This window comes from Cebus imitator, unplaced genomic scaffold (genome assembly GCF_001604975.1).
Source record: "Cebus imitator isolate Cc_AM_T3 unplaced genomic scaffold, Cebus_imitator-1.0 Scaffold53, whole genome shotgun sequence".
NCBI lineage: Eukaryota > Metazoa > Chordata > Mammalia > Primates > Cebidae > Cebus > Cebus imitator.
Window position 1 is genome coordinate 9,251,988 of NW_016107368.1, and position 27,796 is coordinate 9,279,783.

The 27,796-nt window shown below is 49.8% G+C and overlaps 1 protein-coding gene and 1 long non-coding RNA gene across 2 annotated transcripts; one reads left to right on the plus strand and one right to left on the minus strand.

The window, feature by feature from the left end:
- Positions 1-386: 386 nt before the first annotated feature.
- On the minus strand, positions 387-18,020 carry LOC108304344. The gene is made up of 3 exons (XR_001825213.2): positions 17,877-18,020; positions 16,525-16,650; positions 387-424 (listed from the first exon to the last, which is right to left on the minus strand). It is a non-coding gene; the product is annotated as an uncharacterized LOC108304344 (long non-coding RNA).
- Positions 18,021-18,626: 606 nt separating this feature from the next.
- NUTM2F (NUT family member 2F) lies at positions 18,627-25,405 on the plus strand. Its single transcript, XM_037738471.1, has 8 exons — positions 18,627-18,687; positions 18,983-19,676; positions 21,473-21,601; positions 22,580-22,719; positions 23,185-23,519; positions 23,990-24,106; positions 24,464-24,665; positions 24,819-25,405. Exons 1-8 carry the CDS (start codon positions 18,627-18,629, stop codon positions 25,403-25,405), a joined length of 2,265 nt encoding a protein of 754 aa, XP_037594399.1.
- Positions 25,406-27,796: the final 2,391 nt, after the last annotated feature.

Here is a 27,796-nt window from a genome sequence, read left to right on the forward strand (position 1 = left end):
CTGAGGCAGAAGACTGCTTGACCCTGGAAGGTGGAGGTTGCAGTGAGGTGAGATCATGCCAATACACTCCAGTCTGGGCGACAGAGGGAGACTCCATCTCAAATAATAAATGACGATGATGATAGGTGGAATGAGAATATGGCTCCATCCTTTAGGATAAAAAAGAAGCACTGCCGGGCGCGGTGGCTCACGCCTGTAATCCCAGCACTTTGGGAGGCTGAGGCGGGTGGATCACTAAGTCAAGAGATGGAGACCATCCTGGTCAACATGGTGAAACCCCGTCTCTACTAAAAATACAAAAATTAGCTGGGAATGGTGGTGCGTGCCTGTAATCCCAGCTACTCAGGAGGCTGAGGCAGGAGAATTGCCTGAACCCGGGAGGCGGAGGTTGCGGTGAGCCGAGATCACGCCATTGCACTCCAGCCTGGGTAACATGAGTGAAACTCCGTCTCAAAAAAAAACACAAAAAAGAAAAGAAAATTTACCACGTCCTTTGTGCACATTAATATGTAACTTCCATAGGCAGCTGCTCTACTCCTGGTCTACAGAGAGCTGACGGTACATCCAGATGTGGCCCCTGAACAATCCCTGCTGCCCAGTAGCCCTGACACTACGGGGCCCACACCCCGTCTCCATCCACGTCTGGGGTGAGCCCTTCACAGGACCATGCCCAGTGCAGCCTCTTCCCAAGCTCATGTCACTGGGTCACGGGAGGTGGAATCTAAGTGAGATAAGGGACTGAGGGAAGGCAAGGGTAAGTGCCAGCAAATGTGTCAGGCAGGATGCTTCAGACTCAGAGAAGATTCCCAACTCCAAGGCCCAGCATTTCTGAAAGGAAGGAGACAGAACAATCCACCGAGAATATCATCTCACCTGAGGAAGAGCCATTCCTGACTCCTTTGCTTTCCTCTTCTTCTTCCGGGGTTCTTCCTCACGTATCAAGAGTCATAAGAAGTCAATCCTGAATGTCAAAAATGTGTTGTTTGTTGCTCAGAATCAACACACCCCCTCTCTGTAACATAATGACACATACAAAGGAGACCTTAACCTAAGGAAATACGGTTCCCTCTGCTGCCCACTGCACCAGGGACAATAAACTCCTACAAGAAAACTAAGTGATTTTTTGACCCCTTTCTTCAGAACCTGCTTCCCTCCTGGAGACACCCAACACACACACTGCATCAGTGGGGAGCTGGGCTGGAATGAGCTCCCCTTCAGGGCACAGACCCAGCCCTCACCAAAGCCCAGACAGAGGCTGGGTGCAGTGGCTCATGCCTGTACTCCCAGAACTCAGGGAGGCTGAGGTGGTGATCACTTCAGCTCAGGAGTTTGAGACCAGCCTGGTCAATGTGGTGAAACCTCATCTCTACCAACAACACGAAAACTTAGCCAAGCATGCTAGTGCATGTCTGTGTCTGAAGTCTGAGGCGGGTGGATCACTTGATCTGTCAGGAGTTTGAGACCAGCCTGGCCAACATGGTGAAACTCTGTCCTACTAAAAATACAAAAATTGTGCCGGGCACAGTGACTCATGCCTGTAATACTAGCACTCTGGAAGGCCGAAGCAGGCAGATTACTTGAGGTCAGGAGTTACTCCAACTCTAACAAAAATACAAAAAGGAGCCGGGTTGGTGGGTGTCTATAATACCAGCTACTAGGGAGTCTGAGGCAGGAGAATTGCTTTAACCTGGGAGATAGAGGTGGCAGTCAGCCAAGATCGTGCCAGTGCACTCCAGCCTGGGTCACAGAGTGAGATTCAAAAATAAAATAAATATAAAAATATAAAAATGAGCCCGGTGGCACACACATGTAATCTCAGCTACTTCGGAGGCTGAGACACAACAATCACTTGAACCCAGGAGACAGAGGTTGCAGTGAGCCAAGATCACGAGACTGCTCTCACAGCCTGGATGATAGAGTGAGACTCTCTCTCCAAAAAAAAAAAAAAAAAAAATGGTGCTTCTGATGTGATTGACGCAGAGATTATAAAGCCTGAGTAATGTGACAGAGCCTGACAGGCAGAGGGAGCTTCAGACAGGGGTGGGGGTATGGGAGACATCTCTGAGCCTAGACCTGAAAAACGAGAAAGGAACAGGGCCATCATCATTTAGGGACATAGCATAATATCAGGGACAATTTGAGACAGGAAAGGTTCTGGTGATTGTGAACAGAAAAGCAAATGTGACTGGGGCAGAGGGAGTCATGAGATGAGCACAGGCTCCCAGGAGGAGGCTGGACACTGGCTGGGGCCCTGGACACAGGGCTGTGGAGCCATACTGAGGAGTCGGGCTTTTGTCCTGGGGAGGACGGGAAGCCAGTGGAGGGTTCCCTACCAGGGACCAACATGACCTGCTTTAGATTTAGCTTTAGATTTAGCTGTGATATCCTAATACAGAGAAAGGCGTTTGAACATAGTCTCTGTGTCTGAATCTACACCTCTGTTTTTTTAATTCTTCTGCTTCTTTTCATTTTTTAGATACTGCATCTCATTAAAAATTCTAATTACAACTGGCCACTCCCCTGTCCCAGGAGAAAAGCCACACCCAGACACGCACTCTATTTTGCCAATCATTTCCGGGGGCAGGGTCACTCAGGTTGAGCTTTTCTGGTCTAGCCTCTCATCTCCAAGTTGTAGGGAGAGTCACTGGAGCTCAGAGTGAGGGACATTTTCATTGTTACCCTGAGAAGGCCTGAGATGAGTGAGAAGGTGTGCCTGAATAGTTACATTACCAGCCTGGAATGGCTAACAGGAAGGGTTGGCCTTTATCACCCTATCCTTGAAAATTAGAGAGCCATCTTTCAAATACCTGGACTAAAGGAACTTCTTTTGCAAGGTTCTGAGGCCACTGATTCCCAAAATTTAATTCTTCCTTTTGAGAAAATTACAGTAACATTTATAAAATGCAGAAGTGTGAACACACAGCTATTGTCCTTAAAAATGGTTTAAAAAAAAAAAAAAAAAAAAAAAAAAAAAAAAATCAATTAAAAAAGTAAGGCAATAATGGAGGAAATAAAGGACAAAAAAGGCAATAGGACTTAAAATTAACGGCAATAGTAAGTTCTTCCCTATCAGTAATTACTTTAAATATAAATGTATTAAACTCTCCAATTAAAGACATAAATTGGCAGAATAGATTTTTTTAAAAATATGATTCAACTAGAGGATGTCTACAGAGACTTACTTTAGATCTAAAAACCCAAATAGGAGGCAGGGCACAGTGGCTCACACCTGTAATCCCAGAACTTTGGGAGGCCGAGGCAGGCAGATCACTTGAGGTCAGGAGTTCGAGACCAGCATGGCCAACATGGTAAAACCCTGTCTTCACTAAAAATACAAAAATTAGCCTGGCATGGGGGCATGCATCTGTAATCCCAGCTACTTGGAAGCCGAGGAGGGAGAATTGCTTGAACCTGGGAGGTGGAGGTTGCAGTGAGCCAAGATCATGCCACTGCACTCCAGCCTGGACAACAGAGCAAGGCTCCATTTCAAAAAAAAAAAAAAAAAAAAAGACACAAATAGGGCCAGGTGCAGTGGCTCATGCCTGTAAACCCAGCACTTTGGGAAGCCAAGGCAGGCAGATCACTTAAGATCAGGACTTTTAAGACCAGCCTGGCCAACATAGTGAAACCCCAACTCTACTAAAAATACAAAAATCATCTGGGCAAGGTGGTGCATACCTGTAGTCCCAGCTACTCTGGAGGTTGAGGCAGGAGAATTACTTGAACCTCGGAGGCAGAGGTTGCAGTGAGCCGAGATTGCTCCGCTGCACTCTAGCCTGGGTGATAAAGCGAGACTCCGTTTAAAAAAAAGATAAAGACACAAATTAGGTTGAAAGTAAAAAAATTTTAAAAGGTACCTCTGATTATAATGTTGGATATGTTAGGCCCTAGGTATAGGTCTCAGGAAACAGGATCTTTCTGACTCCTCTTGTCTTCCATTCACTTGCCCCAAGGTAGAATCTAATCTCCCCTCACTTTTCTTCCATAAAACCAGTCCCTGGTGACAAAAGCCTGGGGACAGCTGCTTTAGAATAAACTGGTAAATGTTAAGTGCTTATCTGAACTCTGTAAGCCCCTCTAGCAAATTAATCCATCCCAAAGAGGGAACCCCAGCTTGAAGCCTGTCAGAAGTTCTGGAGGCCCAGAGTTGTAACTAGTGGTTGCCAGGGGGTGGGGAGGTGGGTGGGCAGTTTTGGGGACTGAGCCTTCAACCTGTGGGGTCTGACATTAGGTTCAGGTAGACAGTATCCGAATTTAATCGGAGGATACCCAGCTGGTGTCCACTGCTTGTTGGTGGGGACAATCCCATACAGTTTGGTCGCAGACGTCTTCTGTGTTGATGACTATTGTGGTAGTTTGAAAGCAGAAGAAAAACACGGTTTGATGAGGTTTTTTTCCCCCTAAAACAGCACTCTATGCAAACAGTAATCCAAAGAGATTGGAGTGACTATAGCAATATCAGACAAAATAGACTTTAAGTCAAAAACTGGTACAAGGTGCATGAACATTATGTAATGATAAAAGCATCAATTCACCAAGAAGATATACACATTTTTCTCAAGTACACATGGAACATTTTCCAGGACAGACTAGGCCACAAAATAGGTCTTAATAGTTTAAAAAGATTTAAATCATACAAAATATCTTTTCTGATAAAAATGTAATGAAACTAGAAATAAACAGCAAAAGAATCCACATATATGTGGAAACCAAACTTTTTTTTTTTCTTTGAGACGGAGTTTTGCTCTTGTTGTCCAGACTAGAGGGCAATGGCATGATCTCGGCCCACTGCAACCTCCACCTCCAGGGTTCAAGTGATCCTCCTGTCTCAGCCTCCCGAGTAGCTGGAATTACAGGTGCCCACCACCAGCCTGGCTAATTTTTGTATTTTTAGTAGAGACAGGGTTTTATCATGTTGGCCAGGCTGGTCTCGAACTCCTGATCTCAGGTGATCTGCCCCGCTCAGTGTTCCAAAGTGCTGGGATTATAGGCATGAGCCACTGCACCTGGCCTCAGACAACGTATTGTTTTTTATTTTACTTTTTTTTTTTTTTTGAGACGGAGTTTTGCTCTGTTGCCCAGGCTGGAGTGCAGTGGCACGATCTCAGCTCATTGCAACCTAAGCCTCCCAGGTTCAAGTGATTCTCCTGCCTCAGCCTCTCGAGTGGCTAGGACTATAGGCATGCACCTTCATGCCCAGCTAATATTTTTTTTTGTATTTTTAGTAGAAATGGGGTTTCACCATGCTGGCCAGGCTGGTCTCGAACTCCTGACCTCATGATCTGCCCGCCTTAGCCTCCCAACGTGCTGGGATTACAGGTGTGAGCCACTGTGCCCAGCCAACATATTCTTAAATAACCAATGGATCAAAGAAGAAATTGCAAGGTAAATTGAACAGCATATTTGACAAATGAAAATGAAAATATAATATACCAAAATTTATGGGAGCCAGCAAAAGCAGTTCTGGGAGAAACGTATAACTGTAAACACTTCCATTAGAAAAGACAATCTCAAATTAATGAGGAAAGTTTACATCTTAATAATCTGAAAAAACAAACTAAACCGAAAGCTAGCAGAGAAAAGTAACAATCAAAGTTAGGGCACAGAAATAAAATAGAAAATTTAAAAAAAAAAGGAAATCAATAAAACCATGTGTACTTTGAAAAAAACAACAAAGCCTGGACGCAGTGGCTTACACCTGTAATCCCAGCACTTTAGGAGGCCAAGGCAGGCGGATCACCTGAGATCAGGAGCTCAAGCAGCCTGACCAATATGGTAAAACCTTGTCTCTACTAAAAATACCAAAATTAGCCGGGCATCATGGCATGAACCTGCAGTCTCAGCTACTCAGGAGGCTGAACTGCTTGAACCCGGGAGGTGGAGATTGCAGTGTACTGAGATTGCACCACTGCCCTCCAACCTGGGCAACACAGCAAGACTTTGTCTCAAAAAAAAAAAAACAACAACAACAACAACAACAAAAACCAGTAACAGCAAAACCAACAAATCTTTAGCTAGATTACCCAAGACAAAAGAGAGAAGACAACTAAAATTCAAAATGAGGGGATATTGCTGATTTCACAGACATAAAAAGATTATAAGAGAGAACTATGAATAATTGTATGCCAACAAATGGATGATCTACATGAAATAGACAAAAATACAATCTACCAAGGTTGAATCACGAAGAAATGGAAAATCTAATGCCTGTAACTCGTCAGGTAATTGAATCAGTAATCAAAAACTTTCCAACCAAGAAAAGCCCAGGACTGGGTGGCTGTACTGGTATATCCTACCAACGTTTAAGGAAGAATTAACATCAATCCTTCTCAAACTGTTCAAATAAATTGAAGAGGAGGGAACACTTCCACACTCACTCTACAAGGCCAGCATTGTCTGATACCAAAACCAAAGACACTGTAAGAAAAGAACACTAGAGAACAATATCCCTTATAAATATCGATTCGAAAATTCTCAACAAAATGCTACCAAACCAAATTTAATAGCACATTAAAACATTATCCACCAGAACTAAGTGGGATATAATCCTGGAAAGAAAAGATAATTCAATATCAGTGGTATTGATAGTTCAACACCATTCAACAAAGATGGTTTCAGTGCACTGAAAATCAATCAGTGCAATACATCACCTTGATAGAGTAAAGGAAAAATATCAATTACTGCAGAAAATACATTTGACAAAATTCATTATCTTTTCATGATATAACAGTACCATTAATCAATACCTCTAAACTCTATCATATCATAAACTATGCATGTACTTTCACCCCCAACACATCCTAAAACAATTCCTATTTAAAAATACACTTATATCCTTGCTACTTACAGATATACACCCCAAATATATGCAAGACCCTAAAAATATACAACTAAAATTCTGAAACCCACATATACATGAAATTATCCTATTCTGCTGAGCAGTCTAGAAAAAAAATTTAAAAATATTAGGAAGGAAGTAGACATCGAGCAGAGGCGCTCCTACCAGCAGCAGCGCAAGGTCCACGTGCTGGTACCGAGCGCGGAGACCTGAGGAGCTATGTAATCAACCCCGAGAGGTTCGGGGAGGAATTTGAGGGTCCCCCCCCCACGCCCCCGAGAGGAGCAGCAAGGACTTTTGCAAGATCCTCTTGGACGAGCTCGTGGTTGCCTCGCCCAACTTCCCGGTGTCCTCTCCCTACCTGCTGTCCGACAAGTAGGTGCGCGGGATCGTGCAGCAGAGCCTCTCCGTGGGCAACTTTGCCGCAGGGCTCCTCCACCGCTGAGAACCTCCGGCTGAGCACAACCATTCAGGGGCTTGCAACAAGAAGCGGCTGGACCCTACGCAGCTGCAGCTCATCCGCTATTACTAGGAAGCAGTCTACCGCACGGAGAAGACGGAGGAGGTGTGGTACGACGAATGTGTCCCCAGCACCGACGAGAGGTGCCACTGCCCCAACAGGAAAAAATGCGGCATCCTCAAGAAAGTGGAGAGGTGAAGGCCCTTGGCCTGCCCAGAGCCTCGGGGTCACCAGAGGCTGAGTGATGCTCAGGAGCATGCCTATGGCATCCACAGACAGGCACCTTACGTCCGCGAGGTGTGGCTTACTACATTTGCACTCGTAAACACCCAGCCAACCACAAGAAAGAAGCCTTCAGTTTGGTTTCTTATGACTTCTGTCCTGCGTTCCCTGGCAGGGCAGCCTGAGAGTGGGGAGAGCAGCTGTGAGAGCAGGGACTCGTGGGCTGGGGTCCTCTCTCCCCGGCTGTGTTCTCCCCAGCCCCTCACAACATAAATGCAAACTCTGCAGCTCTCTTGCTCCTCTTCCCATATTTTACATCTTCCATTTATATTCTTTAAAAAATATTAAAAAGAAACCCTTAAAAAATAATTGGGCTCTTTGGGGTCCATTTTACTTAGGACAAAAAAAAAAAAATCTTGGCCCTCGCCAAATCGAACTCGTACCACTCTAAGCGGTGAAAAAAAAAAAAAAAAAAAAAGGAAAAAAATTTTTTTTTTTTTTTTTGAGACAGTCTTGCTCTGTCACCCAGGCTGGAGTGCAGTGGTGCAATCCCATCTCACTGCAACCTCTGCCTCCTGGGTTCAAGCGATTCTCCTGCCTCAGCCTCTCGAGTAGCTGGGACTACAGGTGCCCACCAGCAAACCTGGCTAATTTTTGTACTTTTAGTAGAGACGAGTTTCAACATATTGGTAAGGCTGGTCTTGAACCGCTGACCTAGTGATCCACCTGCCTTGGCCTCCCAAAGTGCTGGGATATCAGGCATGAGCCACTCTGGAAAACAAACAAACAAACAAACAAACAAACACCTTTTAAAAGTGCCATGTTCAGGCCAGGCTTGGTGGCTGAGGCCTGTAATCCCAGCACTTTGGGAAGCTGAGGCATGTAGACTACCTGAGGTCAGGAGTTCAGGACCAGCCTGGCCAACATGATGAAACCCTGTCTCTACTAAAAAATACAAAAATTAGCCGGGCATGGTTGTGGGCACCTGTAATCCCGGCTACTCAGGAGACCGACACAGGAGAATTGCTTGAACCCGGGAGGCAGAGGTTGCAGTGAGCCAACATCACGCCACTGCACTCCAGCCTGGGCAACAAAAGCGAAACTCTGACTCAAAAAAATAAAAAAATAAAATAATAAAGTGCCATGCTTGTGCACAATGGCTAATCATAGCTTCAGGTGGGATGGATACTGATTTTACCAACCTTTTCTTTTACGTCTGATTCTGGAAGCGTCAAGATGCCGCTTGGATGGCAGTAGAGGGGAAGAAATAGTCCTTTGCGACCATGTGCAAGTTTTGTGGGGGAGAGGGGACCACATCGGCAGCAATCATCAACCAACCAGTGGGATCTACTTAGTGGTGAGTGGGCTGGCTGTTTAATTGGTAAGAGTCAGCAGCCTGACCATACTACAGCACGGCCACATGGGTTCCTGTAGAGATGGCCTCAGTTTCCAAAACTCCCCCCAGATGTTTGCTTCTTGCCCAATCGAGAGGAGATCTTGAGACTCCCAAGTGGAAGTCGTGAGCTGGCACCCTGCCAGGCTGTGTAGACGGACTGCATGGGTATATGAAGTGAGGGTGGGGGCCAAGGGGCTATTACTGCTGTTTGGGAATATTCACCTCTTGTAGATCATGCCTTAATGGTTTTCTGACATCCTAGTTCTAGCAAACCCTATACAAAGTGGGTAGCAGAGTTAAAACTGTGTGGAGACAAAATAATGAGAATGGTTTGTTAAAGATAATGAAGTATTGCATAATGTCTTCATTTTACCACTGACTTGAGTGCATCCTTAGAAAAACTTAATGTAACAAAAAACCCAGGACATTTTTGGAAATCGTATGCTCTCTAGCAACTCTGTATGAATTTTTATGAAAGACAGTTTTATGAGTTACATAAAATGCTATAAAAATAGGAAATAAAAGGAAATTATCCTCCACTCCCCTGGTAGAAGCACAGACCACACACTCACAGCTCTACAATGGACACACAACTATCACATTTCCTGAATAAATTCACACTGTTCAGATTACACAAACTCAACATCCAGATGCCTGAATAATACATCCACAATATACTCAATATACTCAAACACTTTTTAAAAGTGCCATGTTCAGGCCAGGCTTGGTGGCTCCAAATACAAACATACACAGCCTCCATCTTGAAAACCATATTCTGTCCATATTCTCAGATTACATACATATAGCTTGTAACACCCAAATACACCCAGCCATCCCTCTGCCTCCAAATTCCTCATACCGAAAATGTACACCTAAATTCTCATCTAGACACCATGAGCATACATAAAACTCCTCTACTCCGAATACATACAAAACAGTAAAACATGTAATGTTACCTGTCTTTTCAAATGTATGCACACATATTCACAATATCTCACAGTACTGTCAAAATACACAGAACCACCCCACCACAGAAATACACACACACACACACACACACACACACACACACCACTCAAATATGAACACATAATTATCTAGTACCCTCCGGATAAACCCAAAACTCACTATGCTTCTGTAATATACTAAAAACTCATTCATATTCCCCTAAAAACACATTTCCAACACCACTGAATACTTATTCAACCTACCTACATAAATATATATCTTAAATATATAAAACATATACAGGACACAGAATACAAATACCCAAAACAGACACAAATCCCCAAAACATGCTAGTGTAGAAACATCCCACACCTGCCAATGCATCCCTTGTCATATGGCAGCCTTCACACACCTAAACACACTCCCTCATCAGCTCCCCATACCCCTTAGTGAAATATAAACCCAGCAATGGAACACGTTCTGAATGTATACACAATGGGGCAGATGTATCACTATGAAGAGTATTCATGGTCCTTCTCTGTGGTGTCTCTGTCTGAGAGATTACACATCCCCAGTCTGTTTAACTCGAGTATGGCCACATGACTTGTTATGAAAAATGAAATGTGAGCAGAAATGCCATGTATGACTCTGAGCAGAAAAAGTCCTTCTAGTCCTGTCCCAAATGAGGTTGCTCCATCCATCTGGATCCAAAGCAGAGGAGCAGTTACTGATCAAAGCCAACCAATGGAGGACACGTAACTTATGTGAGAAGCCTACATTGTTGGAAGTCACTGAGATGCAGAATTATTTGTTACATCAGATAATCTGCGACATTCTGATGGATGCATACCCCACCCACCAAAACACAGAGAAACACACACAGACACACACACACACACACACACACACCGCACTGTAGAAATATTTGTTACATCAGGTAATCTAGGATATTCTGATGGATGCATGCCCCACCCACCAAAACACACACGGCACACACACACACATGTGCATGCACGCAGGTACATGCACACACACACATCCTCTCAAAACTTCCCAGATATGCATCCTCAATCATCTACAGTTGAAATACACATCTACAACCTTCCATGACCCAAATACATGCACAGACAGCAGCTCCCAATCCCCAAATGCATATGTTAGATACTCTAGCCTTCTCAGGCCAGCTGTTCAAACATGCCTCATCCCACCAGAATTCAACACATACTTCACATAACCTTATCCTCCTTCAAGTACATGTACACACTCTCTACACATACTCTGACTATCCACATAAACTACCCACAGTCTAGAACACATATAATCCAAAAGAATCCTCACATTATACACAGAAGTCCAACTCTACCATAAACATATGTGGTGGCTTCCCCCCAATACATACACAGCCCCTCACACTCCTTAAATTCATACATACAAAGTCCAACTTTGTATACATGACCCCAATACATACACAGCCCCTCACACTCCCTAAATTCATACACACCAACTCCAATTTTGTATACATAAAGACACACTACCCTAAACATACCTGTACCTCCTACAATCCTGAACACAAAGACACATGCATTTGTCTTCCACCCTCAGACTACAAATGAAGAAATGGATTCAAGCTGAAAAGGAGAAGACTGTGGTAGATGCGGGCATCAGCCACCTAGATCCCTCCTTGATGAAGGACATGTTTCCCCATTTGCTGGGAGTGCTGCTGGAAGAGACTTGGCTCTCCGGCCCTCCAGGGTTGCCTCAGCTATGGAGAGCACCTGTGCTGAGTTCTTGTCTCTTTCTGGGGAAGCTTCCTACTCAGTAGCTAATAGAGGCAGGTGTAAAGCAGCTGACCAAGGCCAGTTCTAATGAGACACTTTAGTCCCACAGCAGCAAAGGGGTCAGGTGAGACTGTTTGGGGGCCCAAGTCATAGTTTAACTTCTCCTTCAGTACAACTATTCTCCCTTTTTTCACTTATTTTAAAAAACAAAACATTATTGGTTACAAACTCTCAGGGACTGAACTAAGGGCACCCAACCTGAAACCCCATTCTTTGATTCCTACATTCAATAATTATTTATTTATTTTATTTTTTTGAGACGGAGTCTCGTTCTGTCGCTCAGGCTGGAGTGCAGTGGCTGAATCTTGGCTCACTGCAACCTCCACCTCTCCAGTTCAAGAGATTCTCCTGCCTCAGCCTCCCAGGTAGCTTGGACTACAGGCGTGCACCCCCACACATAGCTAATTTTTGTATTTTTATTAGAGACAGGGTTTTACCATGTTGGCCAGTCTGGTCTTGAACTCCTTATCTCAGGTGATCTGCCCGCCTCAGCCTCCCAAAGTGTTGGGATTACAGGTGTGAGCCACCACCGCACCCAGCCCGGTTATGACCGTCTTTAATCTGCAATCTCCACACAGACACCACCAACCCACACATGTGAATATATATTAGATTCTCACCAGTTAAATACATATCAAATTGCAAACTAAGAAGTCATATAAACACATTTTTCACATACACACAACCACCCCACATATCTTATACCCCATCAAAGTCCAAAACAAGCCTTTCTTAAATTCTCAAGTACACACACTCCAACTGCCCAACAAGACACACACACATGTGTGCAGTAAATTTTAGATATAATACATGTGTAGCCTACAATTTACAAATAATATACCCTACTTTTTATTATAAATTGCACATAAGTAAGTGATTCTCATAGAAGCTTTTCTTGACTTTGGCCACACTCTTGCATCCACAACCAGCTTGTGCTGCCAGTGGACAGACTACGACTAAAGGCCTGTTCTCCCACTTTGCAGCCGCTGATATCATTGACAAATGAGCGTATTGGAACATGCATGCTGGGTGATCATTCTGATTAAGTCAACAAGCTTCACAACTCACCCAACGAGGATATCCGTGAGAACGTCACTGATTTTACCAGGACAGGAGCGACTTCTTTGCTGAACCGCATGACAGTTTCACCTGCTGAGGTTTTCCTGAAGCTCTTGTATTGTTCAAAATGTGAGAGGCACGGAGGAGACACACTTTGGGGTTCCCACAGCATTGTTAAACCTCCTCCCTCATTTCAGGGCCAGGCCAGCGCGGTCTGGGAGTCCTGCAGGGTCCCCGCTGGGCACGCTCCCGCCTTAAGCGCAGCCATAGGCCCGCTGTGGCCACAAGGGTGGGGTCGCCCAGCGGACACTGATGACCAGCGGGAGCATGACCAGGAGGTGATTACCTTCTAATCACACGTAGCTTTATTTTTAGGTAACACCAGGAGGACGCCATGAGAGCAAAGGCCGTTGGGTCATGGCCATTTCCGCGCGCTGCGCGTCTCCGTGCCCCAACCACCTGCAACGGACACCGGGAGCCGCTGAGGGCGTGCTGGAGCCCCGCCGCCTCGAGGCTGATGCGCCTGTGCGCGGGGCGGACACGGAGTCCGCCGTGGGGGCGCCCCGCAGGAGCTGCGCGAGTGGAGAGACGCGGAACCTGGGCGCTTCCTGGGGCCAGGCGACGCCTCCTCATTGGGACCTCCATGACCGTCCCTCTGAGAAACCATCTCTCGTAATTTTCAGTAACACAAATCTGCAGTCCATGCACTTGGCTAATAGCCTCGCTGAAAGGTTTTCCTTTGGAGGGTTTACCCTAAATCAAAGTTTCCTCAGATTGCATAAGTCTTGCATTCCCCCTTTGGACTGCATTTATTTCATTCCTGCTCATGCCTTTTACTATGCCCTGTTTCCCTACCCAGTCTGGAGGTTCCATTAAAGAACATTTCTGGCAAAGAATTTTAGACCTGAAAAAGCACTCCAAAAGATACTTTCTTCTGACTCCATGCCCACAGTTTTCCTACCACATTCAAATAATTTCTAGAAATGTTTTTGTTATAGCTTTGATCAATTTCAGTAGATAAAGCAGCAGATAGTAAGGGAATAATTCCATGCTCCCCCGAACCCCACTCTGCAACATAGTGCAGAATTAGAGTTGCCAATAAAAAACTAGTAGAGAAGCAACTCACTGACTTGAATTTCTAACAGCTTCAGAAGAAACTTTAATCGTCAGATCCTTTCTGCTCATTTGCAGGTTCCTATAGTTCATGGCTCCTGATAAAAGTGAAGAGTCTTCACCTCTACGTTGGCCCAGAGCCTCAAGTGCAGAAACTGAGAGCTCTGTAGGACACAGCATGGACCCGCCATTCCTCTACCTACCTTCTGTTATTGGGTGGAAGAGCATCTGTCTTCTGAAATGAGATCCATGCTCTGAGATGTTCTTTCTCAGCAGTCAGTGCAGCCCAGGACTTCCTGCGGTCATGCTCAGAGAGCAGGGGCCAGAGGACTTTTAGCCACCACCTCCCATGGCCAGTCTTCACAAATTACCTTTGGCTAATTTGATTGTCTCTCCTCCTGGGATCTAGGACTTCAAACACATACAGAGGGGATTGCAGAATTCAGACAAGATACTGTTCCACAGTATACTTTTTCTATCAGTAGCTCAGAAAAAGACTCATTCGAATCCGGTAACAAAGCTGTGTGTGAGAATGCTGAGAAAGCGTCGGCTGACTGACTTGACAAAGGGAGGAAACAACCAAGAATTCTGCCCTTCTTCAGTGCCTGAGAAGGAGATTTTCCATCAACATCCCTCTGAGATGAAGCAATTGATTGAAAATCATTCAAGTTTACCCCAGGATAAAAGAGCAAGTCCTCAGAAAGGTCTCCAAAGTGTTTATGTTGTTTTTGTTTTGTTTTGGTAAGTTTACCATGGTTTTGCTTGAATTGCTCTCCGTTGATCTCAGCTAAGACCGAGGTGAGCTGCACGGCGGAAGAGGGCTGCATGTAAGAAGGCAGCTCTGTCTCAGAGGACAAAAGGCCTGGGGGCACCCAGACAGGCAGGCACTGCGTGGAAGTCACTCCCCTTCCAGTAGCCACTGTGGAGGTATTTCATAGAAATGCTCAAGGACCATTCAGGTTTAGAGTTGGGGCCAAACCGAGAACCCATGAGGGACATTGGACAGGAGTTAGGAGATGAGTTTCTCACACAACTGGAGCAAGGAGTGGGGGACCCTGGGCTTGAGACTTGCAATCCGCTGCCCGCCCTACAGTGTGGCCCCAGTTATGTTTTCCTGCAACTCTGCCTTCTTGAGTCCAATTGTCTCCAGAAGAGGCAAATGCTTCGTAAGTGCCAACAGAGAGTGTTTCAGGAAATGAACACAGTGTGCACTCATCTGTGTGAGAGCGTCGTCTCTTACCCAACCTCCTCCCATTTTTTTTTTTTTTCGAATTCACAACCTTCATTTCTCAGTGACAGAAGCATGTTTGAGATGCTGTGGGAAACCAAATATATAATAATAAAAATATAAAAAGGTGATGTTCAACAGAAGTGAAGACAAAACAATATGCATCAGGAGAACAAGAGTAAACTCAGCTCCCACCCTCCGTGGGCTGGAGTTGTCCATCCACAGGAAGAAAGGGAAGGAGGTGGAGGGAAGAAACAGAAGCAGTGTTCCGTTTTCTTCCTCACCAAAGACATGCTTTTCTTTTCTCCTTTTGTGCTCCCCCCTGAGAGTCCCCTCCTTTCTCCCACACTCGTTTCCCTCTGCTCATGACTCCTGTTGGGAAGTTTCTTCAAACAAAACCCAGCTCCTGAGTCTCCAGATATTGTTCTGTCAGTTGCCAAAGGACTTCGCTGACCACTGCATGGGGATCCAACCAATTCAGTTAATGTCTTCATATTGAAGAAGAGAGGTACCTTCAACTGAAAACCTTGTTTTTCTTTTTTTTGCATTTTCTTCTAAAATCACTGGCCAAGATTCTCATCTCTCAAAACACCATTCTCATCTTTTCCTGGAGCAAACACCCGTTTGCTCCAGGAAAGAAAATGTTGTGGACAGGGAAAGAGGTGGGAGGAAGACTGGTCACTGCCTATTCCACTGTGCACAATTTGAATTTGGAACCATGCAAAAGTATTGCTTGGTTAAATTAAAATCATTTAAAAGATAAAAAATAAACATTTAACACCGGCACAATAAGCTGGGAAACAAAATGAAAGGCTTTCTGGCCGCAAAGCCGCTCTTTCCCGGACTGAGGCTTTCCAGCAAAGGAGATGGGAAGTAAGGCTGGCCTGCTGGTGTGGACAGATTCCAGCAACATACACAACCTGGGGGCTCAAGGACGGCTTCCATAACAGTGATGAGCACACAGCCACCTAATGGCCTGGATCATCTGAACCAGACAGAGGATCCAGACATGGATCATCTGACAAACACAGGGGTTCTTAGGAAGTGTCCTAAATTGTGTTTAGGAAGTGCAGCCCCTGTTGAGATTCATCAAGAGCAGGAAAAAGCCCAAATGGGAAGGAGCATGGGTTGAGGGGCACAAAAGTAGGTCTGTCGACAAAGAATGGAAGTAAAGGGGACATCAGTTTGAAGCTTTGTGCTGTGAGTCAAAAGGACAATTTAAAAGTTGCCTGAAGAGGCGCACGCCGTCTGTGCTGCTGCCGTCCAGCTGGAAATGAACCTCAGTTCTTGCCTATTGGCTGGAGCCCTTCACAGAATGTCCCCCACCCCTACCAGTACCTGCTACACTGCCCCTCCCCCTCTGCAGAATGTCTAGGGTCCTATGTTCTAAACCTATTTATTTTCAAATTTTCCCTGACCTACCTGAACTCAGGAGAATCTGTTGAGGCAGGTCACTCTCTGGGTCCTGCCCTTGACTTTTCTCATTGTGGAAACTGTCAGCGGTGATCAGCACCCAGCCTAAGGGGATGGCTTCAAATGGAGGTGAGTCTGTAGGGACAGGGGCATTATCCAGTTCTCTGCCATGTTTCAAATCCTTGGGAATTCAAATTTGACACTGCCCCAGGAGACAGTTGATAGCGCTGATGTTGAGGGAGGGAGGGAGCACTGGATGTCCCCAAAGACATCACACCTGGGGAGGGCCATGGCACCCTGAGTCTGTGGTTAGGGAGGACAGCTCCTTAGAGGTGGACCAAGATGCCTGGGGGAATACACCGTGTAGGGGAAAGGATGGGGTGGATGTATTGATTCTTTCTAGAGAGGGACAGGTCACGTCACCGTGTGTTTGTAGGGAGTGGTGGGATCCTGTTGTGCTGGTGGCCCAGAGAGGATGACAGGGAAGCCTGAGCCTTGTGTTGTATCTTCAGGATCCTGGAAGGTGTCCTTCCATAGTGTTCAGAGGGATTTGGACTGGAATTTTCTGGATCTTAGGGAGGAGTGGGGAGAAGTGGTCTCAGCCAGAAAGCTGTTGGGTGTGTTGGCTGTGACAGAACCTGCAGTGACAGCCTCTGGGTGGGCGAGGCTGGGGGTACTGTAACTGCCGCAGCCTCTCAGCTCCCTCCCCAGAGGTGGCTTCTCTGTCAGTTCAGGTGGCTGTTGGCTCTGATTTAACAGGGGTGGGGGCAGTTGGGGAAGTTCAGGCAACACGGCCTGGGCTTCCCAGGTTGTTCTGAATTGTTCGTCCTTTTGCGGAAGCTCAGGTCTTCAGACCCACTTCCTCTTGTCTGCTAGCTCATGGCCTGTCCTCTGCACTTTGTATTACTGTGGAGATGAAGGATTTGTTTCTATTCCATGTCCACTACCTCATGAACAGGGGACAGGTGTGGACTCTTGCTGTTTCTCATTGGAATGGTCTGGAAAGATGGTTTCCTTTTCAGTAGAGGAAGGAGAGTAGCACACATATAGGAAGATGGTCCTCTTATTATTATTATTCAAGTTAGGGTGTGTGTCCTGACTGATGAGGTGCACGTGCTGTATCCCTATCCCCCTTGACTGGAGACTGCATGAGGTCCTAGTGAACAGGGATGAGTCCAGACAACTTTGCCCACCTGGACCATGGCCCAAGAACCTCTGGTTCTTGGTTGGTCACTATATTCAGTTACTGGGAACTCAAAGGAAAAGGACCAGAGATGGGCTCACTGTCCCACGACCTACTGTAACATGACCAGGAGCTGTGAAAATCCCCCGACACCTCCCCTGACAGCCCCACTGCTCACCGCTGGCTGGCTGTGCTCTAATCCTGTGCCGCTGTTGCTGGCTGAGCAATGACAGTATCTCAGGGAACTCCACCACTGCTTCTCAGACCTGCTCCCTGGGAACAGAGCTTCCTGAGTGGCTCAGGAAGGAAAGGGTGGCCCAAATCTGAGCCCTGTTTAGCACTAGCTGTGTGTGGTGCCAGGGCAATCACTTGCAGGCTGGGAGTGATGCATTATAGGTTATCTTCAGGGTTCACAGGGTGCTGGCTTGGGAGAGATTTCCATCCAGTGGTTTTCTTTCATTGTTTCTTTTTTGAGACAGATTCTCCCTCTGTCACCCAGGCTAGAATGCAGTGGTGCAATCTTGGCTCACTGCTGTCTCTGCCTTCTGGTTTAAGCAATACTCCTGCCTCAGCCTCCTGAGTAGCTGGGATTACAGGCGTGCGTCACCACACGCAGCTGAGTTTTGTATTTTAGTAAAGACATGGTTTCACCATGTTGACCAAGCTGGTCTTGAACTCCTGACGTCAGGTGATCCGCCCACCTCAGCCTCCCAAAGTGCTGGGATTACAGGCATGAACCACCATGCCCAGTCTATCCAGTGGCTTTCTTTTGTTGTTTGAGTTAGGAAAGAAAGGGGTTTACAAGAGCTTCAGGAAAAGGAAGATTGAAGAGGAGATAGGGCCATAATATTAGGAAACTTCTGGCTTCCTGGAGGCCTTCTGAGTGCAGAGCACTGCCCTGGGGGAGGCTCCTCACCTACTGCTGAGCATGCTGAGGGCCTCCAAGCCAGCAAGAGATTCATTCCTGACCCATGGCTTGGGAGATGCCTGTAAGGCTGGCAGGTCTTCCAGGGACGCCCGAGGGAGACCCTCAGAGGCAGCGAAGGCTTGGCTGTTGCTTCTTGGCAGACAGGGGTCAGGGAGTCTAGAGGAGCCAGGGCCAGGCTCTCTAGTGAGGCGACCCTCCCGTGGAGGAACAGAGCATCCGATGCACACACAGGGACACTTGCAAGCTGCAGTTTCCCTGTCACACACCCTGAGGTGTTGGAACACCCCTCTGATTCCCAGTGACTACTGCAGACCTGCAGACCCCAGCTCATTCACCTCTTTCCTTTGTCTCCACAGCATGCCCAGTGCTGGAACCGGGTGTGACCAAGAACCCTGGCGCCTCCATGCCAGTGTTCATGGCTCTGCCCTTCGCCACACCTGCTCCCGGCCCAGCACACGGGCTGCCCCTCGTGACTGTAGTGGTTCCTCCAGGTGGCCCTCTGGTGCTGTCTGCCTTCCCCAGGACCCCTCTGGTGGCAGGACAGGATGGACGAGGCCCAAATTGGGTTGGGGCTTCCAACATCCTTGTCCAGATGAGGACAGAAGTGGGGCCTGTGAAGGCTCCTCAGGCACCGACCTTGGTCCTAACTCAGGCCCCCCTCGTCTGGCAGGCTCCAGGCACCCTCTTCAAGGGCGTTGCATGTCCACCTCCCCGACCCATGGCAGCTGCCCCTGTGGTGCCCGCTATGGCTGCCCAGGTCTTTGGGGGCACCCAGGCCTGCGAGGGAGGCTGGTCCCAGGGCCTTCCTCCTTCAGCACCACCGGCTCCCCAGCTGGCCCCCATGATGGCTCCAGGGAATGCTGGGCCATGGCCACAAGGGGCTCATGGAGAGGGCAGCCTGGCTCCCTCCCAGGCCAAGGCCCCGCCGGACGACTCCTGCAACCCCAAGAGCGTGTATGAGAACTTCCGACTCTGGCAGCGCTACAAGCCCCTGGCCCGGAGGCACCTTCCCCAGAGTCCGGACACGGAAGCGCTTTCCTGCTTCTTCATGTGAGTGTCCTCGGGGCACCGGAGCTCGTCCCACAGCTCACCCGTAAAGAGGCTGCTCAATGGACAGGAGGTCACGCTGTTCAGGGGAGCTTGAAGGCGATGGGTTGAGCTATGGAAGGGCACATTTTCAGCAACACTAATCTGGCTGCCACTCAGGACAGACTCTCAGGGGCCTCATGTCACCTGCCCCTCACTGTCCTGTGAGTGCAGCCAATCCTTACTTTCAGTCATTTTCATGACAGTGTTTACAGAAGACCCACGTCAGAGAGGGTTCCCGGTCCGACATGAGCCACGGGTTGGGTTTAGGACTTGAGTGTGCCCCAGTGCCTCCCCTTGACCTGAGTGGCGAAGGCCAAGGGCACAGCACATGGGCTGGGGGTGGGAGCTGCAGGAACCTGGCACATGCCCACTGCTCTGCCGAGGTCCAGCTGGCACAGCGGTGGTGGAGCCTGCACAGGGGATGGTCTCGGGCCCCGCACTGGGGTCCATGCTGGGCACGTATTTGCAGCTTTGCCCTCGATCCCTTCTAGAAAAAGGGACGACGATGCTTCATCCAGAGGATGGTGAAGAGGTGACTTGAGCTCACTTATGACACATATAGCAGTGTCCGGCACATGCTGTGACACATTACATGACAGCAGTTATGATTACTGTCCCTATTGCTATCATTATCAGGACTAGGCCATCTAGGACAGCGCTCCCCAAAGCCACGGGCTCCAATGATGGCTCTGAGTGCACCACGAGCCCAGCAGCCCAGGGCCATGTGGACTGTGGTGACTGAGGCAGCAATGCCAGCATCTGGGAGAGTTTGTGGATTCAGTCCCAGTCCTGCCTCTCTCCATCCTGCGGTGCCTCTGTGACCCTGTGTTCCCCTCTGATGAGCAAACCCGTACTCCATGGGAGCTTGAGCACATCCATCAGGCAACACCCTGGCCACTTCCCCCCGCAAGTCCCCTGCCCAGGCTGTAGGTGTAAGGTGACGCCATCTTTGTTCCCAAAAATCTTGCCACCCCTGCATCCTGGCACTGGTTGCCTTCTCCCTTGGAGCTGAGTCCCAATGCACTGGGGACCCTGATTCTCAGAGTGGAGCCGCCCCAGGCTCACAGGCTTGGAGTGCAGTGGGCTTGGACACTGCTCTGCTTTGGTTCTGGTTTCCAAGACCCTGAGGCTGCATCCCCAGGGGCTGCCTTGCTCCAGAGTCCCCAGAAAGCTGGTTAAATGGTTAGTCCTGGGGCCCTAGAACCTGCATGTTAACCCTTGCTCCCCGGTCATTCTGTGTGCGCGCTGTCTCAGTCAGATCGGGCTCTGCCATAACAAATCCTATAGACTGGGTGCTTTATCAGGACACATTCACGTCTCCCAGCTCCAGAGGCTGGAAGTCCCAGGCTGAGAGGGAGAGCCCTGGTGTCTCCTCCTGCCCTTATCAGGGCTCAGATGCCATGACAGGAACCCACCCACATGACCTGCTCTAACCCTGATTGACTCCAAGAACTGACACACTGGGGCTGAGGGCTTCAGCACAGGAATGCTGGGGACACACACATTCCACCCAAAGTACTGAGTTCATTTGTCAACACTGAGGACTCGAGGGGCAGTCGGAGAGGCCACCTGCTGGCTTGTGTTGATGTTTGATATTGGGGGCGTGTCCTGGAGGCTGAGGAGCCCACGTAGGGGAAAACAGCACAGGGACACATGGCAGGACACATGTGGGGAGGACAGGGGCCGGGTGTTGGGACCAGGTGGGCTTGGGATGGAGGATGGGCTCGTGGACTGGGACTGACTGTACCGCTTTACAGCCCAGTTCTCCGATCCCTGGCCCGGCGGAAGCCCAGCATGACCCTGGAGGAGGGACTGTGGCGGGCCATGCAGGAATGGCAGCACACGAGCAACTTTGACCGGATGAACTACTATGAGATGGCGGGAAAGTGAGTCTGGGGTGCAGGGGCAGAGCCTGCATGGCAGCGTGAGAGAGGGTGACAGAGGCCTGGTGGCCATGGTGGCTTCTCAGTGTGGAGCATGAGGAGGGTGTGGACAAACAGGCCCTCCCTGGGCCCCTGGCTCCCTCAGGAAGCTGTTCCTCCCTCCTAGAGTGCTCTGGGGTCTCTATCCTGCCCTGGTGGAAAACCACGCCCTGCCTGGCCTGGGGACAACCTCTGCCTGACGCTGGGGGTCATGGAGGGAGCAGCCAGCATCACAGCCCAAAGGTGGTCACCTCCAGCTGTGGGGATGGGGAGAAGGGGCGCTGGCGACTATAGACAGAGTGGGGTGCACTCTTCTCACAGCAGTGGACAGAAGTCAGTTTTCACCCATCCCGGCCTGGCCAGGATTGGAGAAACCTGCGTTGGGTCAGGGGAGACCTGCGTCCAGGACACCATGAGACCCATCTCTGGCCTGCCTGCCTTTGCTCCTCACAGTCCCCTCTGTTAAGACAGACAGACAGCAGCCTCAGGGGAAAGGGGCCTGTCTTCGGGGCCCAGGTTTTGCTTCCTCCCCACCAGGGGTCTCCCAGGTCTGGTGCTCCTGGGTTATCCTTCAGAGACCCACAGTCCCAACCTCAGGACTCCGGCATCTGGGCAACATTCCTGACGCCTTCTGCCATAAACCCCACCCCTGACCAGCTGAAGCCTGGAGGAGGGGTCCCCCTGGTGCGCTCCTGGGCCCCGTGGCCCTGACTTGAGTCAGGAAGTCCTGTTGATGCCATGGGCTCTGCAGGGGCCCGGTGAGGGGCAGTGAGCCCAGAACTCTGGGAGGAGCTCCCTCCTGGGACTGGGGGATGGGCCCTAGGGAGGGCCTGGACAGCCCGCCCGAGGCACTCCTTCCCATTCCTGCCATTGGCTGCTGCCTGGTCCTGGGGGCAGGGGGCCTGGACCCTCTCAGCATGGCCTGCACCTTCTTCGCCCCAGGTTCCTGGAGTTTGAGGCTGAGGAGGAGATGCAGATTCAGAAGTTGCAGTGGATGAAGGGGCCCCAGTGCCTGCCTCCTCCAGCCCCGCCGAGGCTCGAACCTCAAGGACCATCAGCCCCTGAGGTGGTCAAGCAGCCAGGTACGGCTTCCCACATTCCCACAGGAGCCACAGCAAAGCCCAGAAGGGCCAAGGGAGGCCACTGTCCCCACACCCCATGCCTCCCTTCAAGAGAGGGATTTGTTCCTTCCAACAAGACAGCTCAGGGGACTCGGGGAGCTGGGCGGCCCATGGTCATGAAGTGGGTATTCACCTGGTCACGTTTCCTAGCTACTCTCCCCTCCCCATTCCAAAAGTCAACATACAGTCCGCCCAGGAACAGGGATGAGCGGGTAGAGCACTCAGCTTATCTGTGGCTCCAAACTTCCTCCCAAAGGATGCTGTTAGATGTGCCCCTCCTGCGGCGTCTCCTCTGGGGCACTGTGGTTCAGGTGCTCCTGACCCAGCTGGGACCCAGTTCACGTCCCCAAGCCCTGCCCTCCCCTGTGTGGTGCAGGCAGGAGGAGCAGCCCTCACCACACCTGTCCTCCTCCCTCCCTGCCTCAGTGTACCTTCCCAGCAAGGCCGGCCCCAAGGCCCCGCCTGCCTGCCTGCCACCACCCAGGCCCAAGCGGCCAGCGGAGAGAAAGGCCCACCTGCCACCACCCAGGCCCCAGCAGCCAGCAGAGACCAAGGCCCCCGAGGAGATACCCCCTGAAGTGGTGCAGGAGTATGTGGACATCATGGAAGAGCTGCTGGGGCCTCCCGATGGGGCCACAGAGCAGCTCACAGGACAAAGGGAAGAGGGCGAAGTGGAGCAGGAAGAGGACGGGATGCTTTCAGACCCCGACCTCCTGAGCTACACTGACAATCTGTGTTCCCAGAAAGACTTCGTCACCAAGGTGGGCTGGCCTCAAGTGCTGAGGTCTGCAGGATTCTGGGGCGTGACACTCGCAGGTCCTTGGAATTAAGCTCTGTTCCTTAGCTACTCCGTAGGAGGTGGATGTGTGTGTTTCCGTGGATTTGAGTGTCTGTGTATGTGATTGTGTGTCTGTGTTTGTCTCTGTGATTTGTTACTATGTGTCTATGTGGGTGTGAGTGTGGTGTGTGTATGTTACTTGTGTCTGTGTATTTTCTTGTGTCGTATGTGGGTCTGTTTGTGTGTCTGTGTGTGGTTTGTGTGTCTCTGTCTGCATGTGTGGATGCTACTAGGTCTGTGGTCTGTGTGTGGAGCTGGTGGTCGCCATGGTATAAGACAGCTCCAGAAGGGTGGGGACGGGGCGCTCGCTGCTTTCTGCATCTCCTCCAGGTGTCCTTGGCTCCAGGTTACTCCCTGCCCGGGAACCTCACGCCGTCTTCCTCCTGTTTCCAGGTGGAAGCCGTCATCCACCCCCGATTCCTGGAAGAATTGCTTTCCCCAGATCCACACATGGATTTCTTGGCCCTAAGCCAGGAGCTGGAGCAGGAGGAAGGACTCACCCTTGCCCAGGTAGAGCAGGGAGGGAGGGCAACCCAGGTACCCTGGGGGCAGGAGGGACCCAGCACACAAGCCCCACCTGATTGTCTACCCCACCCTGTGGGGGATGCTCGGCTTCTTGGGGAGCCACTCCGAGGTGGGGAGGTGCAGGTTCAGATGGAGCAGGATGGAGAGAAGCCAGGAGGGGAGTCAGGATGCAAACTGCAGTGAGGCCCAGTGGGATGCCCGGCAGAGCCACACCCTCTCTTTGACAGGAAGCCCAGCTACCTCAGGCTTCCCTGCCTGCCGCCCAAGTGCCCTGGTCTCCACCACCCTGGGCCCTGCTCACACTTGGGGCAGTGCCAGTAAGTGCCCCCTTTCCTCCCGCAGGTAGCGGAGAAGCGCCTCCTATCGTTGAAGGAGGAACGATGTGCGAGGGCAGACCCTAGTCATGGCACCGCTCGCTTGGACTCAATCTCTTCTAAGTCTGCAGTGGGCCAAGGAGCAGAGAGAGATGTCCCTGGACCCCAGCAAGGGGTCAGCATGGAAACCTGCCCACCCCAGATGGCTGCCTGGGACCCTCAGGGACGAGGCAGAGCACGCACTGGCATGGCCAGGGCCAAAAACCCTGTTATGCTTTTGGAAAGTGTGGATTCCCGCAGGCTGAGGGCTGCCCAGCCAAACTCTCCTCCCCAGGACCATAGACCCACCCCCCAGATGGCCTCCCGGGACCCTCAGGGACAAGGCAGAGTGTGCACTGGGATGGCCAGGTCCAAAAACCCTGTGGTGCTTTTGGAGAGACTGGATTCCCGCAGGCTGAGATCTGCCCGGCCAAACACTCCTCCCCAGGACCACAGACCCGCCTGCCCAGGGGTGGGGACCAAGGACACCTGGGGTCTCCCTGGAGCCTCTCCTGTGAAGGAGTCACCCAGGCTGTCTAAGGGGTCAAGTGAGGAGGAGAGGGAAATCCCTGGTATGGTTACTGTCGTGGGTACCAACTACAGGCTGCGGCCCTGGAAGCTGTCCCAGAGCCCTGTCTCTGCCTCGGGCCTTCTCAGCCCAGAAGGGCGGGGACCCCAGGGAGCTCTTCAGTCCCAATCTGCAAAGAGAAGAGGCCTCAGCCCAGCACCCACTCCTGCCACCAAGTCCAAGAAGCGAGCTCTCTTCGGAGGCCCATCCCCTGCTGAACAGATGCCCCACCTAGGGCCTGGGCTCAGAGTCTCTGGGGCGCAATCCCTGGCTTGGGGGCTGGGTGGCCCCTCACAGTCTCAAAAGCGAAAGGGTGATCCCTTACTGTCTAAGAGGAAGAAAAAGCAGCACCGCAGCCAGTAGGGGGACAGGGCAGGCTCTCTGGTGCCAATCCTCAAGGGTGGGGCTCTTAACTCTCGGACCTTCACGGCACCGGGTGACCCCAAAGCAAAGACTTCTCCCCCAGTGCTGATCTTGCTGGGCATTAGCTTTGGAGGGTGGGGGAGGGAGGGGAGGGAGAGAGTGGGGGAGGAAGAGGGTGGCTGAATGGGAAGGGAGGGCCTAGGGGGAGGGGGTAGGAGGTGGGGAGCAACACCTTGGGGGTCTCCTGTGTAAATATAAATAAATATAGTTGTGTTGGAAATGCTCTCCGGGCTGCTGCCACTGTCCTCAGGGCTGTGCTGCTCAGTGGAGGGGGTCTGTGAGGGAGAGCAGAGGGACCGGGAGATGCTAGGCACTGGGGACCCACGGGGGCCAGTCCCACTCATTCCTCCAGGTGTAGGCTGCCCCTTCAGATGCTCCAGGGACTGACGGATGTTGAGGAAGCCCTGATCCCTCCCACCATCCACTCACAAGGCCCCGCCTGCTTAGTTATCAGCATCCCTGGAAAATCCTGGGATGGAAAGGGCTGGCTGGCTCTTGTTCTGCGCCGTGGGAGCTGAGGAGAAGGCAGCTGCCTGCAACATGGACACGGGGAGAGGCGGCCGCTCCTGCTTAACCCTCATCAGGAAGAGCTCGGGCCCTGGGCTGAGGGGAGATGTCGAGGTGTCCATCCACACGGGTGTGTCTGGGATACAACAGTGGGTGGGGAGCAGGGGAAGTCTCTCTGCCAGTTTCTGGGCAAGAAACAGTCTTGTCCAACTGGCAGAAGCAGATGCTCCTAGCTGTGGCCACAGGGACTGGCCTCAGGGGCCCTCGGGGTCCTGCATGGAGCCCCCCACAGCTATGATTCCCTTCCCATATGATGACTGAACTCTTGTGTGCAATTGATGCAGACACAGATTTACATTGGTATCTGGAACAGTTCCCTCCCAACCCACCATCACCAATGGGCACAAGCATGGTCAGCCTGCCAGGCGCAGGGTGGGGTGTGTCTGCTGGTCCCAGGGTCAGGGAGAGCTGGGACCCAGGCCAAGACGGGTCAAGGATCAGCCGGCCTTCTGCCAGGCACAGACCTCAAGGGCAGAGCAGGGGTTGCCTGGGATGTGCCACTGGCTGTCTGGGAAGTGCCCTGGGAGTCGGGGGCCAGGCGTTCGCTGAAGGGACCACATAGATGACAGTTGTCCCATAAGATTATCATCTCCCCCTTTTTTTTCTTTTTTGAGACAGAGTTTCACTCTGTCACCCAGGCTGGAGTGTAGTGGGGTACAATCTTGGCTAACTGCAACCTCTGCTGCCTGGGTTCAAGCGATTCTCCTGCCTCAGTCTCCCGAGTAGCTGGGATAACAGGTGCCTGCCACCACGCCCAGCTAATTTATGTAGTTTTTAGTACAGACAGGGATTCACCATCTTGGCCTGGCTGGTCTTGAACTCCTGACCTTGTGATCCACCTACCTCAGCATCCTAAAGTGCTGGGATTACAGGCGTGAGCCACAGTGCTCAGCCTTTTTTTCTTTTTTTAACTATATACTATCTAGGTTTACATAAGTACACTCGATGATGTTCCCACAATGACAAAATCACATTATGAAGCATTTCCCAGAATGTATCCCCACCGTCAAGCAATGCATAACTGTATTCTAGTTATCGTACATTACGTCTCTTAAACTTTTTCCTCGTATCTAACTGAAATTGTGTAGCCTTTTACCAATATCTCTCTAAAACCCCACCCCCAGTCCCTGGTAACCACAATTCTACTCTCAATTTATACGTGTTCAACTTTTTAAGATGCCACGTGTGAGATCATGCCATATTTGTCTGTCTGGCTTATTTCATTTAACATAATGTCCTCCAGGTTCATCCATGTTATCAAAAGGAGAGGATTCCTCCTTTTGTAAGGCAGTATAATATTCCATTGTGTATATATGGTCTAATGTTTTTAAGGTATGCACTGGTATTACCACAATCTTTGGAAATATGACAACAGCTTAGCTAAAAAAGATAATGCTTCTATAAAGGCATATAAATAAACATCTTGCTAATGACATTTGACTTAAAGAAATAGCTAATCATAATAAGTAATTGAAGAGGGAAAAAGGTTTTGTTTTTTTGTTTTTTGTTTTTGCTGGACATTTCTGTGGTAACCATAGACATATTTTGCTATAGCAATTCCAACACAGCTGGAAAATAAACTTAAAATTTCACCAGGTTTACTCTGGCTGTACCCTTCCTGGGTTCAAGTCTCGCTTCAAGGTGATATTATCATATGTGAGCCTTGTAGGAGTCTGACATCTAGGAACCGTTTTTATGTCAACATTTTGGTTGTGAACATCAGTACTCACTAGCAGTATCTCAAGTAACACCTTCTCTCAACCA

Excerpts from the sequence above, each read along its gene's own strand:
- NUTM2F (XM_037738471.1), top strand. The coding sequence starts at position 18,627 with ATGCTGAGGGCCTCCAAGCCAGCAAGAGATTCATTCCTGACCCATGGC. Across the intron at positions 19,677-21,472 it reads GCGCTTTCCTGCTTCTTCAT|CCCAGTTCTCCGATCCCTGG; the intron begins GTGAGTGTCCTC and ends ACCGCTTTACAG. Across the intron at positions 21,602-22,579 it reads TACTATGAGATGGCGGGAAA|GTTCCTGGAGTTTGAGGCTG; the intron begins GTGAGTCTGGGG and ends TCTTCGCCCCAG.